This window comes from Rhamphochromis sp. 'chilingali' (assembly GCF_963969265.1).
Source record: "Rhamphochromis sp. 'chilingali' genome assembly, chromosome: 1".
In the NCBI taxonomy this organism is placed as follows: domain Eukaryota; kingdom Metazoa; phylum Chordata; class Actinopteri; order Cichliformes; family Cichlidae; genus Rhamphochromis; species Rhamphochromis sp. 'chilingali'.
The window spans coordinates 12080155-12107855 of NC_137929.1; the positions used below are offsets into that span (position 1 = coordinate 12080155).

The 27701-nt window shown below is 41.6% G+C and overlaps 1 protein-coding gene across 1 annotated transcript in view; it reads left to right on the plus strand.

Annotated features, from left to right (window-relative positions):
* The window catches only part of zanl (zonadhesin, like), a gene marked incomplete at its 5' end in the record, with an annotated part of 102097 nt that overhangs the window by 8434 nt on the left and 65962 nt on the right, over nt 1-27701 (plus strand). The window contains 44 exons of the mRNA XM_080899106.1: nt 189-317; nt 404-542; nt 742-883; nt 1284-1480; nt 1669-1807; nt 2335-2451; nt 2726-2850; nt 3151-3296; nt 3738-3881; nt 4011-4118; nt 6309-6478; nt 7046-7248; nt 7785-7929; nt 8196-8389; nt 8479-8620; nt 8783-9027; nt 10799-10947; nt 11415-11543; nt 11630-11768; nt 11968-12109; nt 12510-12706; nt 12895-13033; nt 13560-13676; nt 13951-14075; nt 14511-14656; nt 15098-15241; nt 15371-15478; nt 17670-17839; nt 18407-18609; nt 19146-19290; nt 19557-19750; nt 19840-19981; nt 20144-20388; nt 22159-22307; nt 22775-22903; nt 22990-23128; nt 23328-23469; nt 23870-24066; nt 24255-24393; nt 24855-24971; nt 25246-25370; nt 25807-25952; nt 26394-26537; nt 26667-26774. Coding sequence (XP_080755232.1) covers nt 189-317; nt 404-542; nt 742-883; nt 1284-1480; nt 1669-1807; nt 2335-2451; nt 2726-2850; nt 3151-3296; nt 3738-3881; nt 4011-4118; nt 6309-6478; nt 7046-7248; nt 7785-7929; nt 8196-8389; nt 8479-8620; nt 8783-9027; nt 10799-10947; nt 11415-11543; nt 11630-11768; nt 11968-12109; nt 12510-12706; nt 12895-13033; nt 13560-13676; nt 13951-14075; nt 14511-14656; nt 15098-15241; nt 15371-15478; nt 17670-17839; nt 18407-18609; nt 19146-19290; nt 19557-19750; nt 19840-19981; nt 20144-20388; nt 22159-22307; nt 22775-22903; nt 22990-23128; nt 23328-23469; nt 23870-24066; nt 24255-24393; nt 24855-24971; nt 25246-25370; nt 25807-25952; nt 26394-26537; nt 26667-26774 — 6654 coding nt within the window. The remainder of the gene's footprint in view (nt 1-188; nt 318-403; nt 543-741; nt 884-1283; nt 1481-1668; nt 1808-2334; nt 2452-2725; nt 2851-3150; nt 3297-3737; nt 3882-4010; nt 4119-6308; nt 6479-7045; nt 7249-7784; nt 7930-8195; nt 8390-8478; nt 8621-8782; nt 9028-10798; nt 10948-11414; nt 11544-11629; nt 11769-11967; nt 12110-12509; nt 12707-12894; nt 13034-13559; nt 13677-13950; nt 14076-14510; nt 14657-15097; nt 15242-15370; nt 15479-17669; nt 17840-18406; nt 18610-19145; nt 19291-19556; nt 19751-19839; nt 19982-20143; nt 20389-22158; nt 22308-22774; nt 22904-22989; nt 23129-23327; nt 23470-23869; nt 24067-24254; nt 24394-24854; nt 24972-25245; nt 25371-25806; nt 25953-26393; nt 26538-26666; nt 26775-27701) is intronic.

Below are 27701 nucleotides of genomic sequence, written 5' to 3' on the forward strand. Positions count from 1 at the left end.
TTAATTCTATGCTGATGCTATCAAACGCATCAAATGTACATGTCTGATCTTTTAGTCTTACTAATGTGTGGGGTTTAGTCTACTGCTGAAAAGAAACTTGGCTGGAATTAAAACACGTTGTAGTTCTGGCTGACTTGTTAGTCTTTCTTGCATAAGACTCTAACACAATCATTTTCTGCAATCTGCAGCTATCATAACAAGCTGTGTGGCCTGTGTGGCAACTATGATGGAGATACCAAAGATGACTTCCGCAAACCAGATGGAAGCTTAGCTGAAAATGCCAATGACTTTGGACACAGTTGGAACATGAATCCAGAGTGAGTATTGCAGAGATGCAAGTGTAAAGAAACATTTACCATTGACAAAAGACAAATGTTCTTAAGATGATGGTCTGTCTTGACAGATGTAATGAGAAACCCAACACTACCATCCCTGGGTGCAATGAAGAAGAACAGGAACTGTATGAAAGCTCTGGATATTGTGGCATTCTGCTGGACAAAAATGGACCTTTTGCTGTGTGCCATCCCAAAGTCAACCCCAATGTATGTTCATGTAGAGGATAGTGCACATATAATGAACAAATGTGGAACCAGTCCTTATTCTGAGCTTGTTGTATTTGTCTATGTGTGTGTGCATTCAGGGTGAAAATGTGATATTCGTAATAGTGGAATAATTTGAATATGTGGTTTTAGATGGTCACACAATATAAAGCATTGTAACAAAGTGATTGTTTGTTCTCAGAATTACTTCAGGGACTGTGTCTTTGACTTGTGTGAGCTGGATGGTGCCAAGCCCATTTTGTGTGAAGCCATTGAAGCCTATGTCAATGAATGCCAAGATCGTGGGGTCAACCTTGGACCATGGAGGAATGAAACCTTCTGCCGTGAGTATTGGAAGGACAAATGATTTAATTTAGTAGTAAAATATCTTTAGGTATATCATTAGGTAAAAATCAGCTTGGCTGAGTAGTTGGGAGAAAATAACACAAAGAAGTTTATGTCAGTTTTGACTTGTGGAAGAGTACTTCATACGGGCTTCCTACTCACTAAAGTTAACCGAGGGAGTGCTGCTTTAGCATACCTAGTTGGGCAGACAACATATACCAAGAGGCTGCAGGAGACTGGGTTACCACCAAACTCAAACAATCTAGTTACACGGAAGACAACACAGCTGGAAGTGCCAAAGACGTATCTCTTTTCTTGTGAAAAGCTGTCATTTTATATTTTAACCAGCACATACTTTTGTTTCCTATCACTAACTTCAACCTCTTGTGGTCTGCTTAGCACTGAGCTGTCCCCCAAACAGCCACTACGAACCTTGTGCAGATCCTTGTCAGGAAACATGCTTTGGAAAACCCCCCTCCTGCTCTGGTCCCTGCTCTGAGTCCTGTGTGTGTGATCCCAGCTATGTCCTGAGTGCTGGCAAGTGCGTTAAGGAGAACATGTGTGGCTGCAACCACACGAACGGCCAGTATTATGAGGTATGGTGAAGTGGGTCTGATAGGCCGGCAGTGAATCATTTGGTCCTTTGTATTTCAAGTCAGGTCACTTGCAGTCTCTTTATGTCCTCTCTAAAACAACATTTTCATACATACATGCATAAAAGGATCTACAAAGAATCATCTGTGCCTGCTATGCTTAATTGTCAATTTTGTTGTCTGTTTGTCAGCCTGGAGAGGAGTTTTTTGAGGAAGACTGCAAGCGAAAATGTTGGTGTGGTGCAGCTGGAATTACCTGTGAAGCCTCTGAATGCCCCCCAATGCATGAATGTAAACTTCAGGATGGAGAGCTGGGCTGCTATCCTACGAGTATGTTTGTAATGTTCACGCCTAAAAAAACACAGCAAAGCTGTAGCCATTATATTCTAAGTAGGTTTCCAGATCTCATGGGTTGGACTGCCAACCTGAAAAGTTTTGCAACTGTGTCTGACGTGATGCTGTAGACTTTGTCAAAGTTCTCAAACTAGCATTTTCTATCCCTGCTCTAATATACATAATTAGATTGAGTAATGGAAGATAGAGAAGCACAAACCACAGGTGTCTTTTACTTTCAATAACAGTGAAATATTTATGTGTGTGTTGCTGTTATGTTTCTTTTGCTCTCTTCTGTACAGTTTGTCTATAACAACACGTGTTACATGCATTTCTTTATAATACAAAATCACAGAGTTGCAGAAAAATTTTGTCTAGTCAGGAAAGGATATATTCCTTGCATCTATTTTAATGCCAGTACAAGTCCAAAGCAGCAGTGAACTGCACTGTTATTAGGTAATTGTTCTACAGTGGCTTCATCTGTGTTTCAGTCTGATGTTCCTGATGTTTTTCCCCTCTCTCAGGCTTTCAGGATTGTGTAGTTTCTGGGGATCCACACTACAACACCTTTGACAAGAAGTACTACAGCTTCATGGGAACCTGTACTTACACACTGGCCAGAAGCTGTAGGAACAGCACAGGTACACACTATTTTGAGACATTTATTCATTAAGATGTTTGGGTTTCATTGCACCTGTTCTAGTCTTGCCACACCACACGCACAAATGAAAGTTTAAATGAGCTAAATTTACTCATTTATTATTTTCATCGCAAAGCATGACAGATGTTGTTTTCATTCACGTTTGCTGCAAAGAGAAGACACTGAATGTCAGTTGTGGTTTGTATGTTAATGCCAATATTCACCTTTAATATAAACACACAATATTCCTGATTGTCGTGGTCTTCCCTGTGCAGGCCCTTGGTTCTCTGTGGAGGCAAAGAATGAAGAGAGAGGAGTTGCAGGAGTGTCATACCTGAGGAAGCTATATGTGACAGTGGATGGAATTACTGTGACCCTGATGAAGAGCAGTAGAACACTGGTCAGTATATGAATGAATTACTATCTCTTGTATTTCCCATCTTTAAGTAAAATGTGTGCCAGCAGACATCCCACACAGAAGTTGTATCATCACCATGGATGTCTTATGTCTACACATAACTGACATTTTAGCAAAGAACTCAAATTATATCTTTAGTTACTTTGTTGCTAACAACATGTAAAAAAAACAAAACAGATTTTTCCCATTTTGTCAGTTGAATCTATGCCAAAGATAACACAGTCTGTTTAACATCTTTATATTCTTATGTTCTTAACATCTTTTTCTTCATCACTGAATCAGGTGAACGGAGTACGGGTGGCTCTGCCCCACTCCCCCTCTCCTCTCATGTCTATTAGTCTTGCTGGTCAGTTCATCACGCTTCAAACATCCTTTGGCCTGAGGGTGCGTTGGGATGGAAACCATTATGCCCAGATCTCAGTTCCCAGGTTAGTATAAATATTGGTTTGAACTATTTTGATATTGTAGAACTTCTTTTTATTTGCTTCACACATTCATACAATACACCTGACCACTGTCTCCATTGCTCCATCATTCTTTTTTTGATGACCACTTTCCTCCGATGCAACCATAACCTAACGATCTGAAGAAACTCTGATAGATAACGATCTAAACTGCTGAACATCACCAGTTGTTTTATGTATGTTGTGAAAACAAAGCAGTCCATTTGTGTGCATATTGTGGACTTATGCAACTTTTAATATATACTAACGATGCCCTGGTTTATTGTATCAGGGATTTTTGCATTCTCTTCATTTGTTTCTAGAATTACAATAAAAGGCCAAGCAACACCTTATTAAACATTGCAAATATTCTTAAGCTTGTCTTATTTTAATCCTACATATCCTGCCTTGACTTTGTCCTACCAGCTCCTACTATGACCAAATGTGTGGCCTTTGTGGTGACTATGATGGGAACCCAGACAATGACTTCACTAAACCAGATGGCACTGTGGCAGGAAATAGTAATGACTTTGGGAACAGCTGGCAGACCAAAGACGATGAAGATGACTCGTGAGTTCCAACATATCTATCTTTCTGTCTTTTGGATTTCTTCTGGTTACGTCTTTTGTTACCTTACTGTCGGACTCTTTCTGACAAACTGAAGAGGATGTAACTGTGTTTTGTATTTGTGTTGACCAGATGTACCCCAGGAACAAAGCCTGATCCAGACTGTGACCCCAACTTGGAAGCTGAAGTTGTAAAACCAGAGAAATGTGGTAAAATTACAGACCCTACTGGACCCTTCCGGTAAGAATTCACAACCCCTCCACTTTTGGTTATCGACTTGGTTAAACTGATGGGATTCCTGGGTTTTTACAACGTTTTTTCCTGACCTTATAAAATCATGAACTAGATGGCAGCATGCCTGGTAATCACCCAACTGACCTGTAAAATATGAATAAATATTTTCAATACTATTACTGTAATGCTGTAATGAACCCGTCTGGCACTGGGATGCCAGTTTCGTTCTTTGTCCCTCATTCTCAAACGCAGCAGCAAGTTTTTACCAATGACTTGCCAGTTTATCTCTATCTATCGTTGCAAAAAACCTGGGATACCAGGTTCTTTCTATAACCCTCCTTTGCAAATGCCACAGTGAGCTTTTGGCACCAGGATGCCAAGTTATTATTCCTCATTTGCAAATGCATCAACAAGGTTTTCTACCCAGGAGATTCCAGTTTCCCTTCCCCTCTATCCCTCCCTCGCACAATGCAGCAGCATGCTTCTTGGCACTAGGATGTCAGGCTTTCTTTATCTACCCCTCCTTCTTAAATGCAGGAGCAAGCTTTTAGCACCGGGTTGCCAGTTCCTCTTCCCTCACTCCCCTTTTCACAAAAATGCAGCAGCATGTGTTTTGTCACTGGAATGCCAGGTTCTCTTTCTCTGTCCCTCGTTTGCATATGTACCAGCAAGCTTTTGGCCCCGGGATTCTGGGTTTCTTTTTCTGTTCTTCCTTTACAAATGCAGCAGCAGGCTTTTAGTACTGGGATGCCATGTTTTCTTTCTCTTTTCCTCCTTTACAAATCCAGCCGAATGCTTTTTGCAATGGTATTCCAGGTTCTATTTCTCTGTCCGTCTTTTTCAAATTCGCCAGCATACATCTGGCACCGGGATGCCAGGTTCTTTTCCTTCATTTGCAGTAGCAAGCTTTTCTTCCCTCTATCTCTCCTGAGCAAAATGCAGCAGCGTGCTTTTTGGAACCTGGAAGCCAGTTTCTCTTTCCTCTTTCCCCAATAACTTGGATGCCAGGGTCCATGCATCTATCTATCTTTCACAAAATGTAACAGTGCACATTCCTGACACCATATTGCCAGTCTTTGTCTCCATATCGATCATTTTCAAACACAGCAGTAAAAGCTTTTACGAGCCGTCAAGCCATTGCCTCATGTCTTAAAATACAGACATGCATCCATCCAGCCTCCACACCAGTCGAGCCACGTTGCCACTCGATCAGGGGTTCTCCTCATTCAACTATTATGGTCTTTCGTTGTCTGAAATTTGCTTTGATGTCTTCTCCCACCATTCCTTCGTAATTTTCCGAACTCAACCACTCCACTCTCTGGAATCCTTGACCACCTTCTCCCTGCGCTTCTCTTTTGTCCTGCTTTCCTTCTTCCACCTCAACCTGTAGCGGCAGATGGCTGTCCTTCCATGGGAATGGTTTTGCCAGAGGTTTCTTCCCGTTAAAAGGAGTTGTTCCTTCCCACTGTCGCCAAAGTGCTTGCTCATAGGGAGTCATATGATTGTTGGGTTTTCTCTGTAGGTATTACTGCAGGGTCTACCTTACATATAAAGCGCCTTGAGGCGATTGTTGTTGTGATTTGGGGCTGTATAAATAAATTGAATTGAAAAATTGAATTATTACTGCAGAGGTCTTTCACCTTCACAATGCACCGTTATTGCTGCCTCTAGGGGGCCAGTCCCCTCTGCGCCCTTCCCTAAAGCTCAGTTCAAATCATGTTTAAGCCATTCACCTTTTTCTAATAGAAACACTGTAAAATGTAAAATGAGGATGTGGGCTCAGCTAGTGAATTAGAGATAAAGTATCCAAACACTTCCCTTCCTGTTCTTATCTATATATAATCCCCCAGTTCTACTAGCTGTTTGTTCTTCCATTCATTCCCAACCCTCCCTCCCCTTTTTCAATTTCAATTCTTTCACTGTTTCACTTCTCATTAGTACATGGGGATCTGCCAGCCCAGGAGCCGCCGCCAGTCCCCAGCGAGGCCTTCCCCAAACCGCAGTTCAATTCATGTTTAAGCCATTCACCTTTATTCACTGGCCCCATCTAGTGAATTGTTGCTAAACTTATGCAACAATTGTTGACTGTTTCACCACCAAATGTAGCTTTTTTGTTTGTTCGAACTCAGATTTTCAGTATATATGAGCCTCTGCCTTTTCCTACCTAAGCTAAGTGAGTGCTTTTCTCTGTTACAGGGAGTGCATCAGTGTAGTTAATCCCACTCCATTCTTCCAAAGCTGTGTGTATGACATGTGTCAGTTCAACGGCCAGCAGCATGTGCTGTGTGACCAGCTCCAGGCCTACACTGACGCATGTCATAGTGCTGGAGCCAAAGTCTACCAATGGAGAACTCCAGACTTCTGCCGTAAGTTTGAATCTGAGATATACCAAATATATCTAAATGATATATGATAGTTTAATAATAATATCAGCTGTTCTTTCTGAACATCATAAAGTATATATAAAACATAGTCACAGTGACATCACCCATTGGCTTGATGAGCCCCAAATTGAAGCATGAATGAATAAAGCCTTGAATAATACTTTTTCATGTTGGAAACATGAGCCTTCAGCATTTTCCCTTTTAAATGGGGTGCATGCCATAGCTTCTCCATTTGGAAGTTGTCTCCACCTGTAAATATAACTAAGATATATTACATCCTGCTCACCAACATTATAATTGAACTTATAATCATATTTATAATTGTATAGGGAGGAGAGTTTAAGATACAGTGCACAATGCTGAAACCAATGTAAAATATTCAATGCAGTTAATATTGTCCTTGCTTTCATTTATGACACTGAGTTAAATCAATATGAGATACATAGGTGCCCTGTCTTTGAATCATCCTACTCCCCCTCCCTTCTCTGTTGCTATTTGTCCACCATTGTTCCCTCTCATTATTGTTCATCCCTGTGTTTGTCCACACAGCTCTGACCTGTCCTCCCAATAGCTCCTACTCCCTTTGTGTGAATTCATGTCCTGAGACATGTCTTGGTGTGGTGGGACCACCTGGCTGTGAGGAAGTGTGTGTGGAGGGTTGTGAGTGTAACCCTGGCTTCATTCTCAGTGATGACAAATGTGTGGAACTGAGAGACTGTGGTTGTGTGGACCCCAGTGGAACCTATCACCCTGTAAGTGGAAACAGCCTCCAAACAATTAAAACCATATTCCATTTACCTTTAAAATGTGCTAAGCTCATGCTAACATCATTTTCAGTTCTCTTTATGACTTCAACAGGAGAGACGCCAAAAGACACAAAGACCCTACAGTAAAAAAGAAATTAAAACTCAACTAAATTAAGGGTGCATAGACTGCAGTGAACTGTTGGCACACAAATATTGGTTTTACAACAAAGATTTTTACTTTCAACTTATCAAGCACAGGTTATATTTATTATGCTGTATTTTGCCTGAATTTAAAAGACACTGGTGTTATAGAATTTGTATTTTTGTCACAGCATTTACATACTGGTGCCACCACAATTAGCAAGCCCAAAATCAATAAATAAATGAGTAAAGGTTGGCCTAATTAGTTAGTGGCATACAGAATCCCTGGTTTGCATCCAAATGTATATTTATCATTTAGATCTTTATATTCGTGTGATGTATAAGAGAGAATTACATGACAGAATTTTGATTGTTTTTTGTATTCTGTGTACATTTGTCAGGTGGGCGATGACTGGTACTTGGAGGGTTGTGAACAAAAGTGTATGTGTCACAGTGGAGGTCTGCTACAGTGTCATAACACCAGCTGTAACCCAACTACTGAGAGCTGCCAACTACAAGATGGAGAATATGAATGCCACCCTCTGGGTATGTTAATCACACAGCTTCACATAGAAATAGCTGCATGAATGCATGGATGTGGATTACAGTGTCAAGTGCTTTATCCGACTGGCCCTAGAAATGCAGTAAATAAATGCAGTCATTTTAGCAACAGGCGCTCCAAACCTCCACTGTCTCAACTGATGTTGTTTTTTTGGACTGAGTTTGTTAAGACTGCATAATAACTTCCTACCTTTTTAGTTCCTGAAAGAGTATCTGCACATTTTCCAGTAATCCTTTTTCTTTCTACCCAGACCTGTGTCCTCCTAACGCAGAGTATATAGAGTGCGGTCCAGCTTGCATTCCTACATGTATGGAACCCTCTACCAACTGTTCTGGCTCCTGCATCACTGGGTGTTTCTGCAAACCAGGCTTTGTCTTCAAAGGACGGCACTGCGTGCCGCTGGACAAGTGTGGTTGTTTAGATGACAACAATAACTATTATGAGGTCAGATGTCCTAGTTAGTACTGTGTACAGTGTACATTTAAAGACATACAGTATACTTTCTCAGTACTGATTGTTTTCATTTTATCCAGCCTGGTGAGATAGTATTTGGAGATGGCTGCACAAAGCTGTGTCGCTGTGTAGGGAACTACACTTTGGAATGTGTTGATAACTCCTGTGACCCCACTGAAGAGTGTCGAGAGGTTAATGGTGTTGCAGGCTGTTATCCTAAAGGTAATAATGTTTGTTGACTTTATTGTTGTTGACTTGATTTAATGCAGTGTAATAAATTACATCTGCACAAGGAGCACATTGTGTTGTGCTTTACAGTCAGTCGGTATAACTTGATAGTTGACAGTGTGGAAATTACAATTTTCTCATATATTATTCCTTTAGGTACATCCACATGCATTGCATCTGGCGATCCACACTACACCAGCTTTGACAAACGCAAATATGACTTCATGGGCAACTGCAGCTATCTGATGTCTAGTCCATGCAATGACACAACTGTGCCCTACTTTGAGGTCCATACTGACAATGAAAACCGGTATAACAGGCCGACCATCTCCTATGTGAATGCCGTACATGTATACGCACAGATGATAAAGATCTCCATTCTCAAAGGTGGCACTGTGCAGGTAAGACATGAGAAGAAGAAACAGGATGTTTTGCATGTGAAAACCAATCACGCTTTCACGTTATCAGGCACTACTGCATTACAAACAAACATCATTCTGTGGTACAAAACACTGCACATGCTCAGGAACACTTCTGAAAACCACTGCAATTGACCATGGAAAGAAACTTGCACTTACACTTAGCACTTAGTTCCTCCTACGCCGAGCAACGCATCAGGCAGCTAACAATCTCCATCGATGTCGGTCAGGGGCGAATGTTTCAGCTTCGTCCCAGGCGATGTCGACTGTTTTCAGATCATCCATAAACATTCGACGTCATGTGATATTTGGTCGGCCTTGCTTTCGCTGGTTCTGCCAAAGGCTTCTTCCTGTTAAAAGACGCCTCTGTCACCAAAGTGCTTGGTCAATGGGGTCATATGATTGTTGTTTTTTTTCTCTGTATGTATTATTGTAAGGTCTATCTTACAATATAAAGCACCTTGAGGTGACTGTTTTTGTGATTTGGGGCTATATAAAAAACATTGAATTTAAATGAATTGAATTGGAGATGTCGGAGGACACCGGCAGCCTTCCCTACTCTGGAGTTGACATCTTGATCAGAGATCCCATAATTCGAGATGATGCTGCCCAGATATGTGAAATTTTCCAACTTATCAGCACGTTATTGGTTGATTATGACGGGAACATGGGCAGTTGTGTAGCCAACTCCGAGTACCTTGGTTTTCTTGGCGCTGATTCGTAATCCGACTTCCTCACCTGCCTCTGCAAAGCTGCAGTCCATTCTTGGAGGTCTTCCGTAGTCGAGCCCAGTAGGGGCCCAGTAGCCAATTCAAAAGAATGAGGCAAAGCACTTTCCCGGGTACCGACAGCAGCGTGATGCCCCGGCAGTTGTTACAGTCACCCAAATCGCCTTTCGGGAAGTTTGGTGATAACACCTTTTGCCCATTCATAGGGTACACGCGATGTTGTCCAGCAGGCGTTTAGGGGTCTTCTAAGGGCGCCATCCAATCATCTGTCTGGACGCAGAACCGGGAGTTGGAGCAGAGACCACAAAAGGCGTCTACAAACTGCTGGGGGACTCCATATTGACGTGGGATAGCCCATAGAGTCGGCCGGTGGACGTTGTCAAAAGCTTTCTTGAAGTCATTGAAATTACCCATTCATAGGGTACACACGATGTTGACCAGCAGGCATTTTGGGGACTTCTAAGGGCGGCATCCAACTGGGCTTCGTCATCCTTCAGCATTGTGGGGAGGAACTCGTCCAGGCCAGCATCGCTGTCTTGACTTCGGCGTTGATGATTTTTCCGATATCGACAGGAAGAAGATCCATGGAGGGTGCAAGTTCTTTGGCCTCGAACAAGTGGAGTGGCTCGGGCTGGTTTAAAGTATCGCAGAACTGTTTGGCTCAACATTGGTCTTGCTCAGCTTCAGTGAGGAGGACTCGTCCATTTTGTCTCGGATTGGGACCAAGCGGCCACTGCGAGCCCCTGTTAGATCTGGTACAATGCGATTTAATATTCGGGTATCGTTCTGGTCTACTGTTTTCTTGGGCATCCATGCCTTTGGCTTCGATCCACTCTCGCTTGTCATGCCGGCAGCTGCATTTGACATGTCGGGCAAGAGCTGAGTTGTTCAGACATCATTGGCATGATAAAGGAACGTTTCTTTTCAGTTACAGATAGTAATGTTGTGACATGAGTAATTCAAAAATGAAAATGTTGGCTAATAATTGACCAGATTTGATGTACTCTGCCTATTTTCCCATACAGGTTAATGGGACCAATGTCAATCTGCCACTGTCTCCGTCCCCTGGTATTTCTGTGTTCAAGTCAGGAAAACACTACACTGTCTCCATGAACTTTGGTGTGACGGTTCGCTATGATGGAAACTCTTTCATGGACATTAAAGTAATCGAAGAGTGAGTGAAGACCAAATTCATGGTTTCCTTATAAAGTGGTGTTTTAATCACAAGTTCACCAGTCCAGAAATCTACATCCATACTGATACAACTAAAACTATAACACATATTCATATACTGAACATGAATCCTTTATCTGTAAGGAGTAGTAAGGTGATAAAGGCAGAGATTAATGACACAGCTAGGATATTTTATTTAAACAATGTAGCAGGGGCAACACAAACAGCTCCCTCAAAATTTCAAGATAAAATCACACAAAACTTCTAATTTCCTGACTAGTTAATTCTATGCTGATGCTATCAAACGCATCAAATGTACATGTCTGATCTTTTAGTCTTACTAATGTGTGGGGTTTAGTCTACTGCTGAAAAGAAACTTGGCTGCAATTAAAACACGTTGTAGTTCTGGCTTACTTGTTAGTCTTTCTTGCATAAGACTCTAACACAATCATTTTCTGCAATCTGCAGCTATCATAACAAGCTGTGTGGCCTGTGTGGCAACTATGATGGAGATACCAAAGATGACTTCCGCAAACCAGATGGAAGCTTAGCTGAAAATGCCAATGACTTTGGACACAGTTGGAACATGAATCCAGAGTGAGTATTGCAGAGATGCAAGTGTAAAGAAACATTTACCATTGGCAAAAGACAAATGTTCTTAAGATGATGGTCTGTCTTGACAGATGTAATAAGAAACCCAACACTACGATCCCTGGGTGCAATGAAGAAGAACAGGAACTGTATGAAAGCTCTGGATATTGTGGCATTCTGCTGGACAAAAATGGACCTTTTGCTGTGTGCCATCCCAAAGTCAACCCCAATGTATGTTCATGTAAAGGATAGTGCACATATAATAAACAAATGTGGAACAGGTCCTTATTCTGAGCTTGTTGTATTTGTGTATGTGTGTGTGCGTTCAGGGTGAAAATGTGATATTAGTAATAGTGGAATAATTTGAATATGTGGTTTTAGATGGTCACACAATATAAAGCATTGTAACAAAGTGATTGTTTGTTCTCAGAATTACTTCAGGGACTGTGTCTTTGACTTGTGTGAGCTGGATGGTGCCAAGCCCATTTTGTGTGAAGCCATTGAAGCCTATGTCAATGAATGCCAAGATCGTGGGGTCAACCTTGGACCATGGAGGAATGAAACCTTCTGCCGTGAGTATTGGAAGGACAAATGATTTAATTTAGTAGTAAAATATCTTTAGGTATATCATTAGGTAAAAATCAGCTTGGCTGAGTAGTTGGGAGAAAATAACACAAAGAAGTTTATGTCAGTTTTGACTTGTGGAAGAGTACTTCATACGGGCTTCCTACTCACTAAAGTTAACCGAGGGAGTGCTGCTTTAGCATACCTAGTTGGGCAGACAACATATACCAAGAGGCTGCAGGAGACTGGGTTACCACCAAACTCAAACAATCTAGTTACACGGAAGACAACACAGCTGGAAGTGCCAAAGACGTATCTCTTTTCTTGTGAAAAGCTGTCATTTTATATTTTAACCAGCACATACTTTTGTTTCCTATCACTAACTTCAACCTCTTGTGGTCTGCTTAGCACTGAGCTGTCCCCCAAACAGCCACTACGAACCTTGTGCAGATCCTTGTCAGGAAACATGCTTTGGAAAACCCCCCTCCTGCTCTGGTCCCTGCTCTGAGTCCTGTGTGTGTGATCCCAGCTATGTCCTGAGTGCTGGCAAGTGCGTTAAGGAGAACATGTGTGGCTGCAACCACACGAACGGCCAGTATTATGAGGTATGGTGAAGTGGGTCTGATAGGCCGGCAGTGAATCATTTGGTCCTTTGTATTTCAAGTCAGGTCACTTGCAGTCTCTTTATGTCCTCTCTAAAACAACATTTTCATACATACATGCATAAAATGATCTACAAAGAATCATCTGTGCCTGCTATGCTTAATTGTCAATTTTGTTGTCTGTTTGTCAGCCTGGAGAGGAGTTTTTTGAGGAAGACTGCAAGCGAAAATGTTGGTGTGGTGCAGCTGGAATTACCTGTGAAGCCTCTGAATGCCCCCCAATGCATGAATGTAAACTTCAGGATGGAGAGCTGGGCTGCTATCCTACGAGTATGTTTGTAATGTTCACACCTAAAAAAACACAGCAAAGCTGTAGCCATTATATTCTAAGTAGGTTTCCAGATCTCATGGGTTGGACTGCCAACCTGAAAAGTTTTGCAACTGTGTTTGACGTGATGCTGTAGACTTTGTCAAAGTTCTCAAACTAGCATTTTCTATCCCTGCTCTAATATACATAATTAGATTGAGTAATGGAAGATAGAGAAGCACAAACCACAGGTGTCTTTTACTTTCAATAACAGTGAAATATTTATGTGTGTGTTGCTGTTATGTTTCTTTTGCTCTCTTCTGTACAGTTTGTCTATAACAACACGTGTTACATGCATTTCTTTATAATACAAAATCACAGAGTTGCAGAAAATTTTTGTCTAGTCAGGAAAGGATATATTCCTTGCATCTATTTTAATGCCAGTACAAGTCCAAAGCAGCAGTGAACTGCACTGTTATTAGGTAATTGTTCTACAGTGGCTTCATCTGTGTTTCAGTCTGATGTTCCTGATGTTTTTCCCTCTCTCAGGTTTTCAGGATTGTGTAGTTTCTGGGGATCCACACTACAACACCTTTGACAAGAAGTACTACAGCTTCATGGGAACCTGTACTTACACACTGGCCAGAAGCTGTAGGAACAGCACAGGTACACACTATTTTGAGACATTTATTCATTAAGATGTTTGGGTTTCATTGCACCTGTTCTAGTCTTGCCACACCACACGCACAAATGAAAGTTTAAATGAGCTAAATTTACTCATTTATTATTTTCATCGCAAAGCATGACAGATGTTGTTTTCATTCACGTTTGCTGCAAAGAGAAGACACTGAATGTCAGTGGTGGTTTGTATGTTAATGCCAATGTTCACCTTTAATATAAACACACAATATTCCTGATTGTCGTGGTCTTCCCTGTGCAGGGCCTTGGTTCTCTGTGGAGGCAAAGAATGAAGAGAGAGGAGTTGCAGGAGTGTCATACCTGAGGAAGCTATATGTGACAGTGGATGGAATTACTGTGACCCTGATGAAGAGCAGTAGAACACTGGTCAGTATATGAATGAATTACTATCTCTTGTATTTCCCATCTTTAAGTAAAATGTGTGCCAGCAGACATCCCACACAGTAGTTGTATCATCACCATGGATGTCTTATGTCTACACATAACTGACATTTTAGCAAAGAACTCAAATTATATCTTTAGTTACTTTGTTGCTAACAACATGTAAAAAAAACAAAACAGATTTTTCCCATTTTACAGTTGAATCTATGCCAAAGATAACACAGTGTGATAGGCATAAAGCAATGTCTTTCTTGCTTGTTAAAACTATACAAAGTCTGTTTTTGCCTGATATACTGCACATTGCACACTCTTTGTACTTTTATACTCCCTGACCTGTCCACCAATTAGACGTTTACACAGTCTGTTTAACATCTTTATATTCTTATGTTCTTAACATATTTTTCTTCATCACTGAATCAGGTGAACGGAGTACGGGTGGCTCTGCCCCACTCCCCCTCTCCTCTCATGTCTATTAGTCTTGCTGGTCAGTTCATCACGCTTCAAACATCCTTTGGCCTGAGGGTGCGTTGGGATGGAAACCATTATGCCCAGATCTCAGTTCCCAGGTTAGTATAAATATTGGTTTGAACTATTTTGATATTGTAGAACTTCTTTTTATTTGCTTCACACATTCATACAATACACCTGACCACTGTCTCCATTGCTCCATCATTCTTTTTTTGATGACCACTTTCCTCCGATGCAACCATAACCTAACGATCTGAAGAAACTCTGATAGATAACGATCTAAACTGCTGAACATCACCAGTTGTTTTATGTATGTTGTGAAAACAAAGCAGTCCATTTGTGTGCATATTGTGGACTTATGCAACTTTTAATATATACTAACGATGCCCTGGTTTATTGTATCAGGGATCTTTGCATTCTCTTCATTTGTTTCTAGAATTACAATAAAAGGCCAAGCAACACCTTATTAAACATTGCAAATATTCTTAAGCTTGTCTTATTTTAATCCTACATATCCTACCTTGACTTTGTCCTACCAGCTCCTACTATGACCAAATGTGTGGCCTTTGTGGTGACTATGATGGGAACCCAGACAATGACTTCACTAAACCAGATGGCACTGTGGCAGGAAATAGTAATGACTTTGGGAACAGCTGGCAGACCAAAGACGATGAAGATGACTCGTGAGTTCCAACATATCTATCTTTCTGTCTTTTGGATTTCTTCTGGTTACGTCTTTTGTTACCTTACTGTCGGACTCTTTCTGACAAACTGAAGAGGATGTAACTGTGTTTTGTATTTGTATTGACCAGATGTACCCCAGGTACAAAGCCTGATCCAGACTGTGACCCCAACTTGGAAGCTGAAGTTGTAAAACCAGAGAAATGTGGTAAAATTACAGACCCTACTGGACCCTTCCGGTAAGAATTCACAACCCCTCCACTTTTGGTTATCGACTTGGTTAAACTGATGGGATTCCTGGGTTTTTACAACGTTTTTTTCCTGACCTTATAAAATCATGAACTAGATGGCAGCATGCCTGGTAATCACCCAACTGACCTGTAAAATATGAATAAATATTTTCAATACTATTACTGTAATGCTGTAATGAACCCGTCTGGCACTGGGATGCCAGTTTCGTTCTTTGTCCCTCATTCTCAAACGCAGCAGCAAGTTTTTACCAATGACTTGCCAGTTTATCTCTATCTATCGTTGCAAAAAACCTGGGATACCAGGTTCTTTCTATAACCCTCCTTTGCAAATACAACAGTGAGCTTTTGGCACCAGGATGCCAAGTTATTATTCCTCATTTGCAAATGCATCAACAAGGTTTTCTACCCAGGAGATTCCAGTTTCCCTTCCCCTCTGTCCCTCCCTCGCAAAATGCACCAGCATGCTTCTTGGCACTAGGATGTCAGGCTTTCTTTATCTACCCCTCCTTCTTAAATGCAGGAGCAAGCTTTTAGCACCGGGTTGCCAGTTCCTCTTCCCTCACTCCCCTTTTCACAAAAATGCAGCAGCATGTGTTTTGGCACTGGAATGCCAGGTTCTCTTTCTCTGTCCCTCGTTTGCATATGTACCAGCAAGCTTTTGGCCCCGGGATTCTGGGTTTCTTTTTCTGTTCCTCCTTTACAAATGCAGCAGCAGGCTTTTAGTACTGGGATGCCATGTTTTCTTTCTCTTTTCCTCCTTTACAAATCCAGCCGAATGCTTTTTGCAATGGTATTCCAGGTTCTATTTCTCTGTCCGTCTTTTTCAAATTCGCCAGCATACATCTGGCACCGGGATGCCAGGTTCTTTTCCTTCATTTGCAGTAGCAAGCTTTTCTTCCCTCTATCTCTCCTGAGCAAAATGCAGCAGCGTGCTTTTTGGAACCTGGAAGCCAGTTTCTCTTTCCTCTTTCCCCAATAACTTGGATGCCAGGGTCCATGCATCTATCTATCTTTCCCAAAACATAACAATGCACATTCCTGACACCGTATTGCCAGTCTTTGTCTCCATATCGATCATTTTCAAACACAGCAGTAAAAGCTTTTACGAGCCGTCAAGCCATTGCCTCATGTCTTAAAATACAGACATGCATCCATCCAGCCTCCACACCAGTCGAGCCACGTTGCCACTCGATCAGGGGTTCTCCTCATTCAACTATTAAGGTCTTTCGTTGTCTGAAATTTGCTTTGATGTCTTCTCCCACCATTCCTTCGTAATTTTCCGAACTCAACCACTCCACTCTCTGGAATCCTTGACCACCTTCTCTCTGCGCTTCTCTTTTGTCCTGCTTTCCTTCTTCCACCTCAACCTGTAGCGGCAGATGGCTGTCCTTCCATGGGAATGGTTTTGCCAGAGGTTTCTTCCCGTTAAAAGGAGTTGTTCCTTCCCACTGTCGCCAAAGTGCTTGCTCATAGGGAGTCATATGATTGTTGGGTTTTCTCTGTAGGTATTACTGCAGGGTCTACCTTACATATAAAGCGCCTTGAGGCGATTGTTGTTGTGATTTGGGGCTGTATAAATAAATTGAATTGAAAAATTGAATTATTACTGCAGAGGTCTTTGACCTTCACAATGCACCGTTATTGCTGCCTCTAGGGGGCCAGTCCCCTCTGCGCCCTTCCCTAAAGCTCAGTTCAACTCATGTTTAAGCCATTCACCTTTTTCTAATAGAAACACTGTAAAATGTAAAATGAGGATGTGGGCTCAGCTAGTGAATTAGAGATAAAGTATCCAAACACTTCCCTTCCTGTTCTTATCTATATATAATCCCCCAGTACTACTAGCTGTTTGTTCTTCCATTCATTCCCAACCCTCCCTCCCCTTTTTCAATTTCAATTCTTTCACTGTTTCACTTCTCATTAGTACATGGGGATCTGCCAGCCCAGGAGCCACCGCCAGTCCCCAGCGAGGCCTTCCCCAAACCGCAGTTCAATTCATGTTTAAGCCATTCACCTTTATTCACTGGCCCCATCTAGTGAATTGTTGCTAAACTTATGCAACAATTGTTGACTGTTTCACCACCAAATGTAGCTTGTTTGTTTGTTCGAACTCAGATTTTCAGTATATATGAGCCTCTGCCTTTTCCTACCTAAGCTAAGTGAGTGCTTTTCTCTGTTACAGGGAGTGCATCAGTGTAGTTAATCCCACTCCATTCTTCCAAAGCTGTGTGTATGACATGTGTCAGTTCAACGGCCAGCAGCATGTGCTGTGTGACCAGCTCCAGGCCTACACTGACGCATGTCATAGTGCTGGAGCCAAAGTCTACCAATGGAGAACTCCAGACTTCTGCCGTAAGTTTGAATCTGAGATATACCAAATATATCTAAATGATATATGATAGTTTAATAATAATATCAGCTGTTCTTTCTGAACATCATAAAGTATATATAAAACATAGTCACAGTGACATCACCCATTGGCTTGATGAGCCCCAAATTGAAGCATGAATGAATAAAGCCTTGAATAATACTTTTTCATTTTGGAAAAATGAGCCTTCAGCATTTTCCCTTTTAAATGGGGTGCATGCCATAGCTTCTCCATTTGGAAGTTGTCTCCACCTGTAAATATAACTAAGATATATTACATCCTGCTCACCAACATTATAATTGAACTTATAATCATATTTATAATTGTATAGGGAGGAGAGTTTAAGATACAGTGCACAATGCTGAAACCAATGTAAAATATTCAATGCAGTTAATATTGTCCTTGCTTTCATTTATGACACTGAGTTAAATCAATATGAGATACGTAGGTGCCCTGTCTTTGAATCATCCTACTCCCCGTCCCTTCTCTGTTGCTATTTGTCCACCATTGTTCCCTCTCATTATTGTTCATCCCTGTGTTTGTCCACACAGCTCTGACCTGTCCTCCCAATAGCTCCTACTCCCTTTGTGTGAATTCATGTCCTGAGACATGTCTTGGTGTGGTGGGACCACCTGGCTGTGAGGAAGTGTGTGTAGAGGGTTGTGAGTGTAACCCTGGCTTCATTCTCAGTGATGACAAATGTGTGGAACTGAGAGACTGTGGTTGTGTGGACCCCAGTGGAACCTATCACCCTGTAAGTGGAAACAGCCTCCAAACAATTAAAACCATATTCCATTTACCTTTAAAATGTGCTAAGCTCATGCTAACATCATTTTCAGTTCTCTTTATGACTTCAACAGGAGAGACGCCAAAAGACACAAAGACCCTACAGTAAAAAAGAAATTAAAACTCAACTAAATTAAGGGTGCATAGACTGCAGAGAACTGTTGGCACATAAATATTGGTTTTACAACAAAGATTTTTACTTTCAACTTATCAAGCACAGATTATATTTATTATACTGTATTATACCTGAATTTAAAAGACACTGGTGTTATAGAATTTGTATTTATGTCATAGCATTTACATACTGGTGCCACCACAATTAGCAAGCCCAAAATCAATAAATAAATGAGTAAAGGTTGGCCTAATTAGTTAGTGGCATACAGAATCCCTGGTTTGCATCCAAATGTATATTTATCATTTAGATCTTTATATTCGTGTGATGTATAAGAGAGAATTACATGACAGAATTTTGATTGTTTTTTGTATTCTGTGTACATTTGTCAGGTGGGCGATGACTGGTACTTGGAGGGTTGTGAACAAAAGTGTATGTGTCACAGTGGAGGTCTGCTACAGTGTCATAACACCAGCTGTAACCCAACTACTGAGAGCTGCCAACTACAAGATGGAGAATATGAATGCCACCCTCTGGGTATGTTAATCACACAGCTTCACATAGAAATAGCTGCATGAATGCATGGATGTGGATTACAGTGTCAAGTGCTTTATCCGACTGGTCCTAGAAATGCAGTAAATAAATGCAGTCATTTTAGCAACAGGCGCTCCAAACCTCCTCTGTCTCAACTGATGTTGTTTTTTTGGACTGAGTTTGTTAAGACTGCATAATAACTTCCTACCTTTTTAGTTCCTGAAAGAGTATCTGCACATTTTCCAGTAATCCTTTTTCTTTCTATCCAGACCTGTGTCCTCCTAACGCAGAGTATATAGAGTGTGGTCCAGCTTGCATTCCTACATGTATGGAACCCTCTACCAACTGTTCTGGCTCCTGCATCACTGGGTGTTTCTGCAAACCAGGCTTTGTCTTCAAAGGACGGCACTGCGTGCCGCTGGACAAGTGTGGTTGTTTAGATGACAACAATAACTATTATGAGGTCAGATGTCCTAGTTAGTACTGTGTACAGTGTACATTTAAAGACATACAGTATACTTTCTCAGTACTGATTGTTTTCATTTTATCCAGCCTGGTGAGATAGTATTTGGAGATGGCTGCACAAAGCTGTGTCGCTGTGTAGGGAACTACACTTTGGAATGTGTTGATAACTCCTGTGACCCCACTGAAGAGTGTCGAGAGGTTAATGGTGTTGCAGGCTGTTATCCTAAAGGTAATAATGTTTGTTGACTTTATTGTTGTTGACTTGATTTAATGCAGTGTAATAAATTACATCTGCACAAGGAGCACCTTGTGTTGTGCTTTACAGTCAGTCGGTATAACTTGATAGTTGACAGTGTGGAAATTACAATTTTCTCATATATTATTCCTTTAGGTACATCCACATGCATTGCATCTGGCGATCCACACTACACCAGCTTTGACAAACGCAAATATGACTTCATGGGCAACTGCAGCTATCTGATGTCTAGTCCATGCAATGACACAACTGTGCCCTACTTTGAGGTCCATACTGACAATGAAAACCGGTATAACAGGCCGACCATCTCCTATGTGAATGCCGTACATGTATACGCACAGATGATAAAGATCTCCATTCTCAAAGGTGGCACTGTGCAGGTAAGACATGAGAAGAAGAAACAGGATGTTTTGCATGTGAAAACCAATCACGCTTTCAGTTTTTAGGCACTACTGCATTACAAACAAACATCATTCTGTGGTACAAATCACTGCACATGCTCAGGAACACTTCTGAAAACCACTGCAATTGACCATGGAAAGAAACTTGCACTTACACTTAGCACTTAGTTCCTCCTACGCCGAGCGACGCATCGGGCAGCTAACAATCTCCATCGATGTCGGTCAGGGGCGAATGTTTCAGCTTCGTCCCAGGCGATGTCGACTGTTTTCAGATCATCCATAAACATTCGACGTCATGTGATATTTGGTCGGCCTTGCTTTCGCTGGTTCTGCCAAAGGCTTCTTCCTGTTAAAAGACGCCTCTGTCACCAAAGTGCTTGGTCAATGGGGTCATATGATTGTTGTTTTTTTTCTCTGTATGTATTATTGTAGGGTCTATCTTACAATATAAAGCACCTTGAGGTGACTGTTTTTGTGATTTGGGACTATATAAAAAACATTGAATTTAAATGAATTGAATTGGAGACGTCGGAGGACACCGGCAGCCTTCCCTACTCCGGAGTTGACATCTTGATCAGAGATCCCGTCATTCGAGATGATGCTGCCCAGATATGTGAAATTTTCCAACTTATCAGCACGTTATTGGTTGATTATGACGGGAACATGGGCAGTTGTGTAGCCAACTCTGAGTACCTTGGTTTTCTTGGCGCTGATTCGTAATCCGACTTCCTCACCTGCCTCTGCAAAGCTGCAGTCCATTCTTGGAGGTCTTCCGTAGTCGAGCCCAGTAGGGGCCCAGTAGCCAATTCAAAAGAATGAGGCAAAGCACTTTCCCGGGTACCGACAGGAGCGTGATGCCCCGGCAGTTGTTACAGTCACCCAAATCGCCTTTCGGGAAGTTTGGTGATAACACCTTTTGCCCATTCATAGGGTACACGCGATGTTGTCCAGCAGGCGTTTAGGGGTCTTCTAAGGGCGCCATCCAATCATCTGTCTGGACGCAGAACCGGGAGTTGGAGCAGAGACCACAAAAGGCGTCTACAAACTGCTGGGGGACTCCATATTGACGTGGGATAGCCCATAGAGTCGGCCGGTGGACGTTGTCAAAAGCTTTCTTGAAGTCATTGAAATTACCCATTCATAGGGTACACACGATGTTGACCAGCAGGCATTTTGGGGACTTCTAAGGGCGGCATCCAACTGGGCTTCGTCATCCTTCAGCATTGTGGGGAGGAACTCGTCCAGGCCAACATCGCTGTCTTGACTTCGGCGTTGATGATTTTTCCGATATCGACAGGAAGAAGATCCATGGAGGGTGCAAGTTCTTTGGCCTCGAACAAGTGGAGTGGCTCGGGCTGGTTTAAAGTATCGCAGAACTGTTTGGCTCAACATTGGTCTTGCTCAGCTTCAGTGAGGAGGACTCGTCCATTTTGTCTCGGATTGGGACCAAGCGGCCACTGCGAGCCCCTGTTAGATCTGGTACAATGCGATTTAATATTCGGGTATCGTTCTGGTCTACTGTTTTCTTGGGCATCCATGCCTTTGGCTTCGATCCACTCTCGCTTGTCATGCCGGCAGCTGCAGTTGACATGTCGGGCAAGAGCTGAGTTGTTCAGACATCATTGGCATGATAAAGGAACGTTTCTTTTCAGTTACAGATAGTAATGTTGTGACATGAGTAATTCAAAAATGAAAATGTTGGCTAATAATTGACCAGATTTGATGTACTCTGCCTATTTTCCCATACAGGTTAATGGGACCAATGTCAATCTGCCACTGTCCCCGGCCCCTGGTATTTCTGTGTTCAAGTCAGGAAAACACTACACTGTCTCCATGAACTTTGGTGTGACGGTTCGCTATGATGGAAACTCCTTCATGGACATTAAAGTAATCGAAGAGTGAGTGAAGACCAAATTCATGGTTTCCTTATAAAGTGGTGTTTTAATCACAAGTTCACCAGTCCAGAAATCTACATCCATACTGATACAACTAAAACTATAACACATATTCATATACTGAACATGAATCCTTTATCTGTAAGGAGTAGTAAGGTGATAAAGGCAGAGATTAATGACACAGCTAGGATATTTTATTTAAACAATGTAGCAGGGGCAACACAAACAGCTCCCTCAAAATTTCAAGATAAAATCACACAAAACTTCTAATTTCCTGACTAGTTAATTCTATGCTGATGCTATCAAACGCATCAAATGTACATGTCTGATCTTTTAGTCTTACTAATGTGTGGGGTTTAGTCTACTGCTGAAAAGAAACTTGGCTGCAATTAAAACACGTTGTAGTTCTGGCTGACTTGTTAGTCTTTCTTGCATAAGACTCTAACACAATCATTTTCTGCAATCTGCAGCTATCAGAACAAGCTGTGTGGCCTGTGTGGCAACTATGATGGAGATACCAAAGATGACTTCCGCAAACCGGATGGAAGCTTAGCTGAAAATGCCAATGACTTTGGACACAGTTGGAACATGAATCCAGAGTGAGTATTGCAGAGATGCAAGTGTAAAGAAACATTTACCATTGACAAAAGACAAATGTTCTTAAGATGATGGTCTGTCTTGACAGATGTAATGAGAAACCCAACACTACCATCCCTGGGTGCAATGAAGAAGAACAGGAACTGTATGAAAGCTCTGGATATTGTGGCATTCTGCTGGACAAAAATGGACCTTTTGCTGTGTGCCATCCCAAAGTCAACCCCAATGTATGTTCATGTAGAGGATAGTGCACATATAATGAACAAATGTGGAACCAGTCCTTATTCTGAGCTTGTTGTATTTGTGTATGTGTGTGTGCATTCAGGGTGAAAATGTGATATTAGTAATAGTGGAATAATTTGAATATGTGGTTTTAGATGGTCACACAATATAAAGCATTGTAACAAAGTGATTGTTTGTTCTCAGAATTACTTCAGGGACTGTGTCTTTGACTTGTGTGAGCTGGATGGTGCCAAGCCCATTTTGTGTGAAGCCATTGAAGCCTATGTCAATGAATGCCAAGATCGTGGGGTCAACCTTGGACCATGGAGGAATGAAACCTTCTGCCGTGAGTATTGGAAGGACAAATGATTTAATTTAGTAGTAAAATATCTTTAGGTATATCATTAGGTAAAAATCAGCTTGGCTGAGTAGTTGGGAGAAAATAACACAAAGAAGTTTATGTCAGTTTTGACTTGTGGAAGAGTACTTCATACGGGCTTCCTACTCACTAAAGTTAACTGAGGGAGTGCTGCTTTAGCATACCTAGTTGGGCAGACAACATATGCCAAGAGGCTGCAGGAGACTGGGTTACCACCAAACTCAAACAATCTAGTTCCACGGAAGACAACACAGCTGGAAGTGCCAAAGACGTATCTCTTTTCTTGTGAAAAGCTGTCATTTTATATTTTAACCAGCACATACTTTTGTTTCCTATCACTAACTTCAACCTCTTGTGGTCTGCTTAGCACTGAGCTGTCCCCCAAACAGCCACTACGAACCTTGTGCAGATCCTTGTCAGGAAACATGCTTTGGAAAACCCCCCTCCTGCTCTGGTCCCTGCTCTGAGTCCTGTGTGTGTGATCCCAGCTATGTCCTGAGTGCTGGCAAGTGCGTTAAGGAGAACATGTGTGGCTGCAACCACACGAACGGCCAGTATTATGAGGTATGGTGAAGTGGGTCTGATAGGCCGGCAGTGAATCATTTGGTCCTTTGTATTTCAAGTCAGGTCACTTGCAGTCTCTTTATGTCCTCTCTAAAACAACATTTTCATACATACATGCATAAAATGATCTACAAAGAATCATCTGTGCCTGCTATGCTTAATTGTCAATTTTGTTGTCTGTTTGTCAGCCTGGAGAGGAGTTTTTTGAGGAAGACTGCAAGCGAAAATGTTGGTGTGGTGCAGCTGGAATTACCTGTGAAGCCTCTGAATGCCCCCCAATGCATGAATGTAAACTTCAGGATGGAGAGCTGGGCTGCTATCCTACGAGTATGTTTGTAATGTTCACACCTAAAAAAACACAGCAAAGCTGTAGCCATTATATTCTAAGTAGGTTTCCAGATCTCATGGGTTGGACTGCCAACCTGAAAAGTTTTGCAACTGTGTTTGATGTGATGCTGTAGACTTTGTCAAAGTTCTCAAACGAGCATTTTCTATCCCTGCTCTAATATACATAATTAGACTGAGCAATGGAAGATAGAGAAGCACAACCCACAGGTGTCTTTTACTTTCAATAACAGTGAAATATTTATGTGTGTGTTGCTGTTATGTTTCTTTTGCTCTCTTCTGTACAGTTTGTCTATAACAACACTTGTTACATGCGATTCTTTATAATACAAAATCACAGAGTTGCAGAAAATTTTTGTCTAGTCAGGAAATGACATATTCTTTGCATCTTTTTTATCATCTGTGTTTCAGTCTGATGTTCCTGATGTTTTTCCCTCTCTCAGGTTTTCAGGATTGTGTAGTTTCTGGGGATCCACACTACAACACCTTTGACAAGAAGTACTACAGCTTCATGGGAACCTGTACTTACACACTGGCAAGAAGCTGTAGGAACAGCACAGGTACACACTATTTTGAGACATTTATTCATTAAGATGTTTGGGTTTCATTGCACCTGTTCTAGTCTTGCCACACCACACGCACAAATGAAAGTTTAAATGAGCTAAATTTACTCATTTATTATTTTCATCGCAAAGCATGACAGATGTTGTTTTCATTCACGTTTGCTGCAAAGAGAAGACACTGAATGTCAGTGGTGGTTTGTATGTTAATGCCAATGTTCACCTTTAATATAAACACACAATATTCCTGATTGTCGTGGTCTTCCCTGTGCAGGCCCTTGGTTCTCTGTGGAGGCAAAGAATGAAGAGAGAGGAGTTGCAGGAGTGTCATACCTGAGGAAGCTATATGTGACAGTGGATGGAATTACTGTGACCCTGATGAAGAGCAGTAGAACACTGGTCAGTATATGAATGAATTACTATCTCTTATATTTCCCATCTTTAAGTAAAATGTGTGCCAGCAGACATCCCACACAGTATTTGTATCATCACCATGGATGTCTTATGTCTACACATAACTGACATTTTAGCAAAGAACTCAAATTATATCTTTAGTTACTTTGTTGCTAACAACATGTAAAAAAAACAAAACAGATTTTTCCCATTTTGTCAGTTGAATCTATGCCAAAGATAACACAGTGTGATAGGCATAAAGCAATGTCTTTCTTGCTTGTTAAAACTATACAAAGTCTGTTTTTGCCTGATATACTGCACATTGCACACTCTTTGTACTTTTATACTCCCTGACCTGTCCACCAATTAGACGTTTACACAGTCTGTTTAACATCTTTATATTCTTATGTTCTTAACATCTTTTTCTTCATCACTGAATCAGGTGAACGGAGTACGGGTGGCTCTGCCCCACTCCCCCTCTCCTCTCATGTCTATTAGTCTTGCTGGTCAGTTCATCACGCTTCAAACATCCTTTGGCTTGAGGGTGCGTTGGGATGGAAACCATTATGCCCAGATCTCAGTTCCCAGGTTAGTATAAATATTGGTTTGAACTATTTTGATATTGTAGAACTTCTTTTTATTTGCTTCACACATTCATACAATACACCTGACCACTGTCTCCATTGCTCCATCATTCTTTTTTTGATGACCACTTTCCTCCGATGCAACCATAACCTAACGATCTGAAGAAACTCTGATAGATAACGATCTAAACTGCTGAACATCACCAGTTGTTTTATGTATGTTGTGAAAACAAAGCAGTCCATTTGTGTGCATATTGTGGACTTATGCAACTTTTAATATATACTAACGATGCCCTGGTTTATTGTATCAGGGATCTTTGCATTCTCTTCATTTGTTTCTAGAATTACAATAAAAGGCCAAGCAACACCTTATTAAACATTGCAAATATTCTTAAGCTTGTCTTATTTTAATCCTACATATCCTGCCTTGACTTTGTCCTACCAGCTCCTACTATGACCAAATGTGTGGCCTTTGTGGTGACTATGATGGGAACCCAGACAATGACTTCACTAAACCAGATGGCACTGTGGCAGGAAATAGTAATGACTTTGGGAACAGCTGGCAGACCAAAGACGATGAAGATGACTCGTGAGTTCCAACATATCTATCTTTCTGTCTTTTGGATTTCTTCTGGTTATGTCTTTCGTTACCTTGCTGTCGGACTCTTTCTGACAAACTGAAGAGGATGTAACTGTGTTTTGTATTTGTGTTGACCAGATGTACCCCAGGAACAAAGCCTGATCCAGACTGTGACCCCAACTTGGAAGCTGAAGTTGTAAAACCAGAGAAATGTGGTAAAATTACAGACCCTACTGGACCCTTCCGGTAAGAATTCACAACCCCTCCACTTTTGGTTATCGACTTGGTTAAACTGATGGGATTCCTGGGATTTTACAACGTTTTTTTCCTGACCTTATAAAATCATGAAATAGATGGCAGCATGCCTGGTAATCACCCAACTGACCTGTAAAATATGAATAAATATTTTCAATACTATTACTGTAATGCTGTAATGAACCCTTCTGGCACTGGGATGCCAGTTTTGTTCTTTGTCCCTCATTCTCAAACGCAGCAGCAAGTTTTTACCAATGACTTGCCAGTTTATCTCTATCTATCGTTGCAAAAAACCTGGGATACCAGGTTCTTTCTATAACCCTCCTTTGCAAATACAACAGTGAGCTTTTGGCACCAGGATGCCAAGTTATTATTCCTCATTTGCAAATGCATCAACAAGGTTTTCTACCCAGGAGATTCCAGTTTCCCTTCACCTCTATCCCTCCCTCGCACAATGCAGCAGCATGCTTCTTGGCACTAGGATGTCAGGCTTTCTTTCTCTATCCCTCCTTCACAAATGCAGGAGCAAGTTTTTAGCACCGGGTTGCCAGTTCCTCTTCCCTCCGTCCCCTTTTCACAAAAGTGCAGCAGCATGTTTTTTGGCACAGGAATGCCAGGTTCTCTTTCTCTGTCCCTCCTTTGCAAATGCACCAGCAAGCCTTTGGGCCCGGGATTCTGGGTTACTTTCTCTGTTCCTCCTGTACAAATACAGCAGCAGGCTTTTAGCACTGGGATGCCATGTTTTCTTTCTCTTTTCCTCCTTTACAAATCCAGCAGAATTCCCTCCCTTTTTCACAAAATGCAGCAGCGTGCTTTTTGGCACCTGGAAGCCAGTTTCTCTTCCCTCTTTCCCCAATAACTTGGATGCCAGGGTCCATGCATCTATCTATCTTTCCCAAAACATAACAATGCACATTC